At 39.4% G+C, this 12,346-nt stretch overlaps 1 protein-coding gene across 3 annotated transcripts; it reads right to left on the reverse strand.

The window, feature by feature from the left end:
• Positions 1–1,419: 1,419 nt before the first annotated feature.
• On the reverse strand, positions 1,420–11,311 carry LOC308390583 (uncharacterized protein). Of its 3 annotated transcripts, XM_080872759.1 has the most exons (11): positions 11,210–11,311; positions 10,794–11,149; positions 9,759–9,867; positions 9,309–9,471; positions 7,318–7,510; positions 6,456–6,552; positions 6,306–6,367; positions 5,926–6,040; positions 5,631–5,692; positions 2,552–2,617; positions 1,420–2,236 (listed from the first exon to the last, which is right to left on the reverse strand). In XM_080872759.1, exons 3-10 carry the CDS (start codon positions 9,859–9,861, stop codon positions 2,591–2,593), a joined length of 822 nt encoding a protein of 273 aa, XP_080728885.1. In that variant the 5' UTR covers positions 9,862–9,867; positions 10,794–11,149; positions 11,210–11,311; the 3' UTR covers positions 1,420–2,236; positions 2,552–2,590. The 3 variants fall into 3 exon arrangements, with proteins under 3 accessions (XP_080728885.1, XP_080728884.1, XP_080728886.1); XM_080872758.1 differs by having other exon boundaries at positions 10,794–11,304; XM_080872760.1 differs by lacking the exon at positions 9,759–9,867 and having other exon boundaries at positions 10,794–11,304.
• Positions 11,312–12,346: the final 1,035 nt, after the last annotated feature.

Here is a 12,346-nt window from a genome sequence, read left to right on the forward strand (position 1 = left end):
AAGTGCAGAAAAAAAATATAGTCCAGGAAAACTTCAAGCTATTTCCTCATCCCAGTTGATGTGCTGCTTGGCAGAAGGGATGCATAAGAATGAGCAGTTAGCAGCGTTTGGAGTCCAACTGGGGGGCCTAGCTTGAGAGATGAGCTGGCATTTGGAGATAGGCAGGCACAGACTAATGGAGTCACTCTGAGGGGTTCTGAGTGAAATTTTCATTTCTTTTCTTGGGGGGTAAATCATGGTGTATGGTAAAGGGGTGAAAGCACTGAGGCGGTGTGGGCTGAGGCACAAGACAGCCTGAGTCTAGGACTTCTGCTGAGCACGATATTAACATGAGCCAAGATGTCTGCTCTGGCATGTGATTTTGTTATCTGTTCCCTTCACTTGACTTTGTATCATATTAAAGTTAGATGATTTTTTCCCCCCCTGTCAATCTTGGGGATTTTCAGTTTGTCAACAAGGGAAAAGCATTCCGCACATGTCTATTTATCTTCCGGTATCCGGTTTGATTCAAAGAGAACACACATGTGCAGCTATTACGTCTAAACATAAGGCACAAGAGAATTAAGCCACGTGTTCAACCACGACGACGACAACAACAACAAAAATCTCGCCTTTTATATTATTTCCTTTTCTTTCTTTAGGGGCCACAGCAGATGTTCCCCACCAAAATATTTGAATTTCTTTGGGGGGCTTTTAGCAACAACAGCCCGAGTTGTTCTGCTTGAAAAGCAACCATTTCTAATTAAGTGTGGTTTCCAAATGAAGGGGTAAACAGAAAAAGCTCCAAATGGTTGTCATTAAGGGCTCACAGGTTAGACCCCTGCTCTCATTAGAAAGGGCCTGTTCTCCACACACACACACACACACACACACACACACACACACACACACGTTTCTTGGGTTAGAGGGACAATTTCTGAAATTTTTGGCAAATCAGACTGGACATAGGGCTATGGGGACACCGGGTTCCAGAGGTGCTAGAGCTACAATATGCATATCAAAAATCAGCAAACCTATACACAACTTAAAATTTAAACATTTTCTTTGCTCGACTGAGATATAAAAAAGGCTATTTTTTCAGACATTCTGGTGGTTTGTAGAGACTTTTCTGTAGCTCGGTCTATAAGGACAGTCTGGTGTACAAGGTCAGTGATGTCATCATACATATACACAAAGTATAGTCTGTTCTGAAGGGACACATGGTGTGTAAAGCCAGTCTACTGTACACACACACACTGATTAAATCTGGTTTAAAAGGACACATGGTGTGTAAAGCCAGTTCACTGTACATATACTCACACATGCACTAAGTATAACCTTCTTAGAAAAGAAGGTGTATTATAAGACTGTGACTGATACATCATTATAGTAAAATTGCGACCCGGCCTCGGATAAGCAGTTGAAGATGGATGGATGGATGAATAAATTAAAAAATAATAAAAAGACTATATTTTGGTTTTCTCTGATGAGCATTACAATCTGACATACAAGCTTACATAAAACACCACAGATCATATCTGTTGTGATCTACTAACAGGTGGTCAAAGTGTCATTAAAACAACTAGAAGCATAACACAACAGTGCTTGCATCAACTAGAACAAACTATGTATTATAGAGTTTTTTATTGTCCTGAAGAAACTGGCACTGAGTGGCTGACCAATAAAACAGCACCTTTGCACACCAGGGGTGAGTCGGGCTGACACCATGACTTATACATAAGACTTATATCAACACACAACACATTTGTTGAATTACTGAATTATATTTAATATAACCAACTCAATAATCAATTCCTTAAAAGGACAGCATTGTAACAATTATTGAAGGAAAATAAAAGTGAATCCTGGCATTAAAAGACTCAGGCTAACCACACATCAAAACAAAACACTGCCTGTGAGCACAGTGAAGTCAACTACATACTTTTTGAATGGAGAACACTAACCTTGAAATCAGGCCCAGAAAGGTAAAGGCTCAGACTGTCAAAAAGTGCATTTAGTGTTTAACATTTATTTTTTATTTTTTTAAAGGCCAGTCCTCTGTTGCGCACAAAATCTCAAATGTTTTGAATAGATCTCGTCTCCAAGATAGGTTGTTCCTTTTCTTTGCACTTCAGACACTGCTGGTTGGTGACAGTGATACAGTTTTCAATAAAAGGCTTCATATGTTTCATCACCGCTCCTATCTCCTCCTCAGACCATGGTCTCTTCACACACCGCCTTGATGAAACACGTAAACCTGTTCAATAAAACAAAACAAATTTGAAGTTTAAAAAGATCATGTGAGATGCACTTGTAGGTAGAGATGGTGTTCAAAACTGTGAAAACAAGCTGGTACTTGTCTAAACAAATTGTGTGTGATAATAAATAGACTGTAGACCTGATAAAATTTAAAGTTTGATTGTTTTCATTAACATGATAGTTCATCACACTGCTTGGTAAACACAAAATACATTCAGCTTCTTTATATGTTATATAATGTCTAACCACATGATGTTGGTGTTGACTGCACATAGTGCCTAGTGATGGACATGGCATCTGATTTATATCATACCTTTAGTAACTGAGTCAGGGACAGGAGGTGAACCAGAAGTCACACAGGCATCATTCCCCTGGTCATCTAAAAAAATATTGCACAGTATAAATGTATGGGCTTAAAGAGGCTTTCTGCCTACCAATCAAACACCATGAGCACAGAGGGGACAATGACAGCCAGTTCTATTATACTAACTATACACATGGCAATGCTGCTGAACTGGATGAAGTCAACAATACCTTGGGTAATAAGTTTACTGGGAAATGATGTAGATTTTGCACAGGCCAAATCTTGCTTGGCCAAAACTGATGAAGCATCAAAATACTAGTCATAAAGCATTAGTGTCACAATTAGGAATGGAACAACTAACAATCGACCATGTAAAAATGTACTGATGGTTAGTAATATTGTTCTATACACAATCCCAGGTTATCGTAATCAGCATAGTAGTGTTAATAGTAAAGTCTGATTTCATTTTTAATGCAATGAAAAACAGAGATGCAAGTGGCATTAATGAAACAAGAGAGCATCGTTATCATACGTGATGTGCGCTGTTAAAATACGTTACTGCATATTTCACTGGATTTGTCTCTGAACAAGACTAACTCACAGATCCCAGCTCATTACATAAGATATGTTGGGCAAACTTTGAGTACAGCATTGAAAATGTACCTTGAGCTGCAGTCTCGGAGAAGTGAGGCAAATCAGAAGTAATATTTTATATATATATATATATATATATATATATATATATATATATATATATATATATATATATATATATATATATATATATATATATATATATATATATATATATATATATATATATATATATATATATGAGAGACATAATCTAAAAGAAAATTCAATGTATGATTTTATAACAAGTTTTTTGTATATTTCTTTGTAAAATAAGTATTTGAACACTTGAGTCAAACTATATTAATATTGCCTTTGTTAACAATTGCAGCGGCCAAACAGTTCCTGTAGTTCTTCACCAGGTTTGCACACATTGCAGAAGGTCTTTTGACCCACTCCTCCACACAGATCTTCTGTAGATCTGTCATGTTTTGGGCCAACACAGACTTTTAACTCCATCCACAGATTTTCTATTGGACTGAGGTCTGGAGACTAGTGAGGCCACTCCAGAACCTTGAAATGCCTCTTACGGAGCCACTCTTTGGTTTTCCTGGCTGAGTGCTTCAGGTCTTTGTCTTGTTGAAAGACCCAGCCAGAACCCATCTTCAATGCTCTGACTGAGGGAAGGACGTTTTGGCCCAAAATCTCACAATCCATGTCCCCGTTTATCTTCTCCTTAATACAGTGCAGTCGTCCTGTCCCCTGTGCAGAAAAACAGCCCAGAGCATGATGTTTCCACCCTCATGCTTCACTGTAGGATGGTATTATTGGGATGAGACTCATCCTTCTTCTTCCTCCAAACCCCAACAATGGAGTTTAGACCAAAAAGTTTTATTTTGGTCTCATCTGACCACAGGACTTTCTCCCATGACTCTGGATCATCCAGATGGTCCCTGGCAAACTTCAGACGGGCCTGGACATGGGTTGGCTTAAGAAGGGGAACCTTCAGTGTGATGAATGATTTTAAACCATGACGTCTCAGTGTATTACTGATAGTAGCCTTGCCAACGGTGGTCCCAGCTCTCTTCAGGTCATTGACCAGCTCGTCCCGTGTAGTTCTGGGCTGATTCTTCACCTTTCTTAGCATCACTGACACCCCACGAGCTGAGATCTTACGTGGGGCTCCAGTCCGAGGAAGACATTAGCCTCTTCCATTCAGGGGCGCCTGCAGGAGTCTTGCAGAGGGTACGCACAGTCACCTGCACGCGCTCCATCGCGCACACGCACATGCGTGCACGCGCACTGTCGCGCACCGAGCTGCTTGGCAGTGGCTCTGGAGCCCTTTCCAGCTTTGTGAAGGTCTAAAGTTTTGTCTCTTGTGTCGTTGGAAAGCTCTTTGGTTTTACTCATGTTGCTGCAACACTTTTGACAGATTGTGGGGTGCACATGTGTCTTTATAAAAGCTAACGGCATCAAACAGGTGCTGCTAAATTAGAATCATGAGCAGAGTGTAGTTGGACTGTTTAAAAGCAGAATAACAGGTATTTGAGGGTCAGAAATCTGCATGATAAGCAAGTGTTCAAATACTTATTTTAAGCAGTAATATACAAAAATATTTTAATAAAATCATACATTATCATTTCCGGAATTTTCTTTTAGATTCTGTCTCTCACAGTGGACATGTACCAACGCTGAAAATTTCAGATCCCTCCATGATTTCTAAGTGGGAGAACTTGCAAAATAGCAAATACTTACTTTCCTCACTGTAAATGGTATTAACTACACAGCAAAGTACAAACAGAACTGCAATAACAACCAGAAGGGATGCTTGCGATCTTTAGCTGGGTATGACAAGTAGAACAAATATTGCAAACATCTGGCAGCTACAGTGGAAATGTATTTAATCCACTACGAGTGGTCTTTTCTAACCAGTGTCCCCTCAACCCATGTGTTTTTCTGAGTATGCCAAACACTAGAGATGAAACAGTGAAAGACTCAGTTTGAGCTCAGATGTCAGGACAGTGTTCTCACATACCTTGAGTTTGTCTGTGTCAGACACACACACATAGTTAAGCATTTTCTGTTTCACCTTCAGTTAAATACAGTTCTAACTCTCACCCTAACTGCAAGGAAACAGAGTGATTAACCCTTACCTAGTTAAGTGAAGCCAAAGTAAGACAATACTAAGAAGCTAAAGTGACTGTGAGTAAAAGGTGCATGTATATGCCTGACACAGAAAAACCCAAGGTTTTCAAGGACACTGTCCATCAGCCTCATAATGACATCTGAGCTCAAACTGATGCTTTCACTGTTTCACCTCCAGTGTGTGGCCACTCAGTAAAACACACTTGTTAAGGGGACACTGTGGTTAGAAAAGACCTCCTGTTCTAAATAGAGGACATTTCCACCACCGCTGCCAGATGTTTGCTAAAATACTCAAAATGGAGTTTCATGTAAACACCATAACACTTCTAACCATTGGTCAATTTTAAAACAAAGGTCAATTTCAACTCACCTCACAAGCAGAGTCGTTAGGCACAGCTCTGGATGATTGTGGCACCTCTTTCGATTTGCTCTCTGTACAAGGGAACACAAGGAGATTCAGTGCTTGACTTTCGTTAAGTCAAAAAAACACATCTACGCATAACGCAATCAATTCACATCCCTGACTGTTACAATTCTACTCAAAATATCCATCAAGACACTATAGAATCATCAGAAATGTCCCAATACTGGCACATTTTTCATGCAGCAAACCTTCAGGCATGTCATGCATTGCCAGAAGTTAACAACATTTACTCAAAACTGACCACTGGTAAGTTCTTCTGAGAACGCTTGGGGTGACAACTCCTGATACTGGACACCAACTTCACCAATTAACTCTTTCAGAGAAGAAGTGCCACGCTGACCTCCAACAGAATGCACCTAAAAAGATGCAAAGATGAACAAGCATCAATGGTACAGTGTCCATCTGATCAAGAGGGACACTCTCAGTCAAACCTTAAAACACCCAAATGATGTTGAGAGGGAAATGCACTGTTAAATGATGACTACCTGTACTTACAATGATTTAAAGACTGTACATGCAGTATAATTGTAATCAATTGATAAACATGATCTTTACAAACCACACTATTTACCAAACTACACATTGATACAATCTTTAGTAAACAGATGAATCCATGCTAACCTCATGCTCAGAGTTGTCTGCTGTAGGTCTAGATGACTGACACTCTGCTTTTAATTCTCTGTCTGTAGAAGAGAACACAAGACATGGAGGCATAGTGCTTTGCAAGACCCCAGGGTTTAACAGGTAGTGCTTACTCAAGCAGGGACTCACCTGTGAATGAGTCTGTAGAGATCACATGGTGCTCCACGTCATGGGCAATAGGCTCTGCAACACACTGTTGACCAGAAGGGATGCTTGCGATCTTTAGCTGGGTATGAAAAGTAGAACAAATATTGTAAACATCTGGCAGCTACAGTGGAAATGTATTTAATCCACTACGAGTGGTCTTTTCTAACCAGTGTCCCCTCAACCCATGTGTTTTTCTGAGTATGCCAAACACTGGAGATGAAACAGTGAAAGACTCAGTTTGAGCTCAGATGTCAGGACAGTGTTCTCACACACCTTGAGTTTGTCTGTGTCAGACACACACACATAGTTAAGCATTTTCTGTTTCACCTTCAGTTAAATACAGTTCTAACTTTCACCCTAACTGCAAGGAAACAGAGTGATTAACCCTTACCTAGTTAAGTGAAGCCAAAGTAAGACAATACTAAGAAGCTAAAGTGACTGTGAGTAAAAGGTGCATGTATATGCCTGACACAGAAAAACCCAAGGTTTTCAAGGACACTGTCCATCAGCCTCATAATGACATCTGAGCTCAAACTGATGCTTTCACTGTTTCACCTCCAGTGTGTGGCCACTCAGTAAAACACACTTGTGGAGGGGACACAAAACAGATAAGCTTGCAATCATCACTTGGGAAAGTCATACAAATTCAAGATTTAGTTAAACCAGATTGAATACCACCAAGAGGACATTTAAATATTGTGACTAGGGCTGAAACAACTAATCGATTAATCGACAACTAATCGATTATTGAAATAATCGTTAGTTGCAGCCCTAATTGTGACATCTAGATATGTATGTTTTAAACAACAATTCATAGGGGGAAAATTTTTTTTAAATGACCCACCTTTTTCCGCCAGGGCCATTCTTTCCCACCATAGTCATAAGTAATTTCACTTCCTGCCGCAATTTCCTTCAGTGCAAAAAGGCAGAGATGTGGCTTCCCTTCTGCTTCAATCAACTTCATTCTGCAATTTGGTGTCCTGTGTTCATCGTTTACTAGTCGCCCAAATGACCCATCTTCAAGTGCTCCATCAATACTGCAAATTTGGAAACATACATTAAACAAACATTTATAGTGACATGCCTATGAACTATACTATAATTTTTAAGCACCAACACAAACACAACATCCAATACAAGTTTAGTTGTTAAATGCATAGTTGATAAGTTAAAGAGGGTCCATCAGTCAAGGACGCATTGCTTTCTGACTGAGATAAGTGTTTGCGCTTCTACTTGTGCTTAGAGCTTAAACGTGGTTTTGTTGTACTGTTGCGCTGACCTAGTAGCTGTGGCTCTTCTCTTCTCTTCTCTTCTCTTCTCTTCTCTTCTCTTCTCTTCTCTTCTCTTCTCTTCTCTTCTCTTCTCTTGCCCACTACCTGCTCTGTGCTGCTGCTTGCGCGTGGCCACTGATTAGACCTTGTGCAATCTACAGCTAAGCGCAGCCTGGTGTGCACTGCTCTGCCAGGTGAGTTGAATTAGAGCAATCAAGGGCGGGCGTGCCTAGTAGACCTTAAAATGCATGCAGCAGTCATTTGACCCGAGTGCGACATACTGAGAGGACAGCAAACCAAGCACAATCCACTTTCCACTGTGAGGAAGACTTTGAGTTAGATGGGCTATCGGTAAGCTCGGACTCATATTTGCTGCTTATATGTTTGGGAAATATGGAAGCTCAATTGTGGAAATGTATTTATGCTTTGGGAAATAGTTACTGCATTTAAGTTTAAAAAATTATATTGATATTAAAATAAATGTTTAAGTTTGAATAGATTGTTTATGTAGATAGTGTTTCCCACACATTTATGTTAATTAATACTAAAAGTAATTACCCCAAATCCTTGGTTAAATCTTAAAACTAGTGTAAATATGTTTGGTTTAATTTAAGGAAAATAATTCTTTGTAAAAGAAAATCCTTGGTTAAAGTCTTTATTAAAATATTTGTAAACTCTAAAATGTATACTTTAAAAATGTAATTGTTACAGAAAGTGTAAAAAATGCAAGGTAGACCACAGTTTATTTCATCTTCGTTGTTTGAAATTACTCACCTCTGATTCAAAAACTAATGAATGTAAAACTAGGATAAATGATAGTTTAGACAAAAGTGGCTTTACTGAAGTGTATATTTTTGTTATTTCATTTGTCTTCTGTATAATGCATTTAATTTATCTGAATGATTAATGAAATGTTCTTTCTTTTTTGTGTTGAAAGGTTTTTCACCTATCCATCAAGCCATCCATCTACCTACCTCACAGGCAGAACACTTGACATGTACTATTTTGGCATTGTACATATTATACAGTAGTTTTGGACACAGTAGAACAGTGCACGGGTCTCCGTGTCCACATGTGCCAAATGCGCACAGACACAGGGCCGCTCATTCAGCCCTGGCCATTTGAATTTTCTCTTATTATTTTCTCTATCTCTATATTATATTTTAAATCTTCACAGCAGCGTGAGAACACTGTCTTAGCTGTAAAATGTAGGCTTATATTATTACCCCTCTAACCCCGTACATTACGCCCGTGAGTGTGTATTAGAGAAGGCACACACAGGCTTAATACGGGGACTAACGGGCCCTCAGCATATGTGGGAGTCCCGTCAGTCCCCAGTACCGAGAGTTCCCGGGGACCACAGGGTCACCGGGAAATGACGGAGCCTTAGTAAGAATGAGATCCCGCTATTCCACGGGTCCGTCACTCCCCCTTCTATAGATTCTGGGGACTGACGGGGCCGGGTACTAGAGGTAAGGACTCGTTAAAGAGCAATATGAGATGTTTGCTTCAGAAATCCTGACCTTGCAATAGAAATGTAAACATTCAGTCATTTTGAATTTACCACAATGTCTTCTGCTTCCATATGAATTCAAACATGAAGCCTGAACATGCGCTGGGGTACAGGTTACGTCTGTGTTCAGCTTCAGTTGCATCAATAAGCTCCCCTCTATACTCGACCACAAAGTCTCCTTGTTTGAAATTGGCTAAAGTGAAGATGCCACGACCTGAAGAAACAACCATATTAGAGACACAGGTGTGGCAGCACTGCAAATAATCAATTCATTAAATATGTATATCTGTAAATAACAAGTATGCAATGTTGTGCTTTTTTTCAATTCTACATATATAATAAAGAAAACATGTCAAAGTGCAGAAAACATAAATAGCCAGGCTCGCTAATAACTAAATTATTAAAATACCTTTAATTTTAATTTATATTGATGTTTGTACAGGTCACCACTCGTGATGCGTAACCCCTCAGTCTAGCCTGCAGTGTGTCGAAGTCACTCACCTTTAACTGAATTAATAAATTTAATTTCTAACATTGAATTCTTGTCTCTTCTTGCAAGGATGTGATTAATGGCATCCTGAAGGGGAGTAGTTCTCCATGACATGATTTGCTAAGGAAATAAGATAAAAATGTAAACAACATCAAAACTTCAAGCCTTTATGCTTACAAGGGCATTAGTAAAGCCTGAATGAGAAGCACCCCCCCCCCCCCCCCATGTTAGTGTACTATTAGTTTAAGGTTATTTTAGTTTGAGTGCTGGAGGGATTCTGATTAACAGATAAATGGATGGGGGCAAGGCTGTATTTGTGCAGATTAACTTGACTGTGTTCCACCTGTGTTGATTAAGTCAAGTATCTGACATGCTCCACCCAATTTTTCTTATTTCACTAATAGCATGGATACTGAAACTGTTTCAATTGAGTTCTATGCTTTCATTACATTAACATAACAGACACAGACAAGGCTGATGTCTGAGTTGTTTTAACAGAAAGCATGCACTTGCAGATATTAAAGATACTTAAATGTCCTAATTTAACTAAAGCCTAACTCTGACTTAGCCTAAACCTGTCTGTCAAACTAAGCTTTAGATCTCTCAGGAATAATGTGCTTCATCAACACAACTATAAGAGAGCAAAACAAATGTGTTGTTTGGTTTTTTACAATATTTTATAAACAAATGTGTGCAGAGTGACATCAATACTGTCTCAATTAAATTTCATGAATCTAAAAAAGTTTATTTGTATTTGCCTTCCAATGTTTCCTTGGTATTTGGGCAAAGATCATCTTTTAATATCTTAAATAATCATCTCAGAACAGGAGGAAAACAGCTCCAACTACCACAAAAAAGACAGGTGTGAGTACTACTGCTAGTACAACTGCATCTACTACAACTACTCCTACCATTAGTACAATAGGTAGTAGTTAGTAGTTGTAGTAGTAGCAGCCATTTTACATTAAACAAGTGTAGTGATCTTGTAGTGAAAAAGGCCTTCTTTCAAACTCAGTGAAACATCACACACTTGTGTAATTTCTTACCTTGAAACAAGTGATGAGATTAGGCCAGGGTAAAAAAAAAAAAAACCATCCCGGTGCTTGGGACAGTCCGGGAATCCCCGCCCCGCGTGTTGCTGTGACCTCCGTGAACCGTTCCGCGTGCTCCGGCCCGCTCTGCCGTCCTCACCTCGTCGTGGTCCGGTCCCCGCGGTGTGCTCTCCGCCGTCCGCTCGTCGTGGTCCGGTCCCCGCGGTGCGCTCTCCGCTCGTCGTGGTCCGGTCCCCGCGGTGCGCTCTCCGCTCGTCGTGGTCCGGTCCCCGCGGTGCGCTCTCCGCCGTATGCTTTCCACCGTACCTCGTCGTTCCCTCACCTGCCGCCTCACCACGGCTGTGCCTACTCTGAAGCACTGTGTCTGTCAGAACGTCCGTCTTTTAAAAGTTTTATAATTACCGTCTTACCTTTTCTCCAAAGCGTGTCAAAACTCTGCCAAAATTGATGGATGAATAAGAAGCGCCCAATCAGTCGGTCTAAATCATTGATGTAAATATCAATGGTCTAAATGGGTAATGTTAAAATGCGCATGCGCAGCTTCCAATTTCGCGCCATGTGTATAATGGTCCCGCGCTCGTGTGTGCGGCATGCAGGGACAACTCGAACCGACAGGGGGCAGTGGCGGACACACAAATATACAACATATGTCAAGTTTTTGGTTTACAAAGACTTTTGAGAAAAACACTTTTTGGGTATTAAAACATGCCCAGAAACCATTTTAAAAGGTCAATTTTATGAGGACAGCAAAATGTCCTCATGTAACAGAGGGTCCTCATAGCTCTTTGATTTGTCTTGAAAATTGTCCTCCTAAAACGAAAAAAACACACACACACACACACACACACACACACACACACAATGTGAAACAAAACAAACTAGAAAAATTTGCATTTCCTGCGAAAATGCAGTGTGGATGCTTAAAGCTGAAGCTGTATGCAAAAAGTAGCTGAAAAAGCTGAAAAGTTGCAGAAATTGTAAAAACTTTGCAGAAACAAAGGAACATTGCTAAAATGTAATAATTTAGCAGAACTGCAATATCTTAGAGGAAACATAATACTTGGCAGAAATACAATAGCATAGCAGAACTTCGCAGAAATATTGTAACTTGCCAGAAACATAACTTCTCAAAAATACAAGAATTTAGGAGAAATAGTATAAGATAACAGAAAGAATATATTTAGCCAAAAATACTTAAACATTACAGAAACACTATGATTTAGAAAAATAGTACAACATAGCACAAATACTGTGATTTACCAGAGACACTGTGATGAACTATGAATATTGTAATTTTAAATTAATACTATTTTTTAGCACAAATACTATAATTTGACAGAAATACTATCATTTGGCAGAAATACTATGTTTCAGCACAAATACACTGGTTTAGCACAAATATTATAACATAGCAGAAATACTATTATATAGCAGAAATGCTATATTTAGAAAGAAAAATATAATATAGTAGAAATAGTATGATTTAGCAGAAATACTGTGTTTAGCACAAGTACCACAAAGTAGCAGAAATACTATCATTTAGCAGA

The sequence above is a fragment of the Rhamphochromis sp. 'chilingali' genome (assembly GCF_963969265.1).
Source record: "Rhamphochromis sp. 'chilingali' genome assembly, chromosome: 22".
Classification (NCBI taxonomy): Eukaryota; Metazoa; Chordata; class Actinopteri; order Cichliformes; family Cichlidae; genus Rhamphochromis; species Rhamphochromis sp. 'chilingali'.

Bases quoted from the DNA above. Each gene is read 5' to 3' on its own strand.
- LOC308390583 (XM_080872759.1), bottom strand. From the start codon at position 9,861: ATGTCATGGAGAACTACTCCCCTTCAGGATGCCATTAATCACATCCTT. The intron at 9,472-9,758 runs GTGAGTGACTTC...TTGTTTCTTCAG, and splicing joins ATTTATTAATTCAGTTAAAG to GTCGTGGCATCTTCACTTTA. The intron at 6,368-6,455 runs GTGAGTCCCTGC...TCTCTTCTACAG, and splicing joins CTCTACAGACTCATTCACAG to ACAGAGAATTAAAAGCAGAG.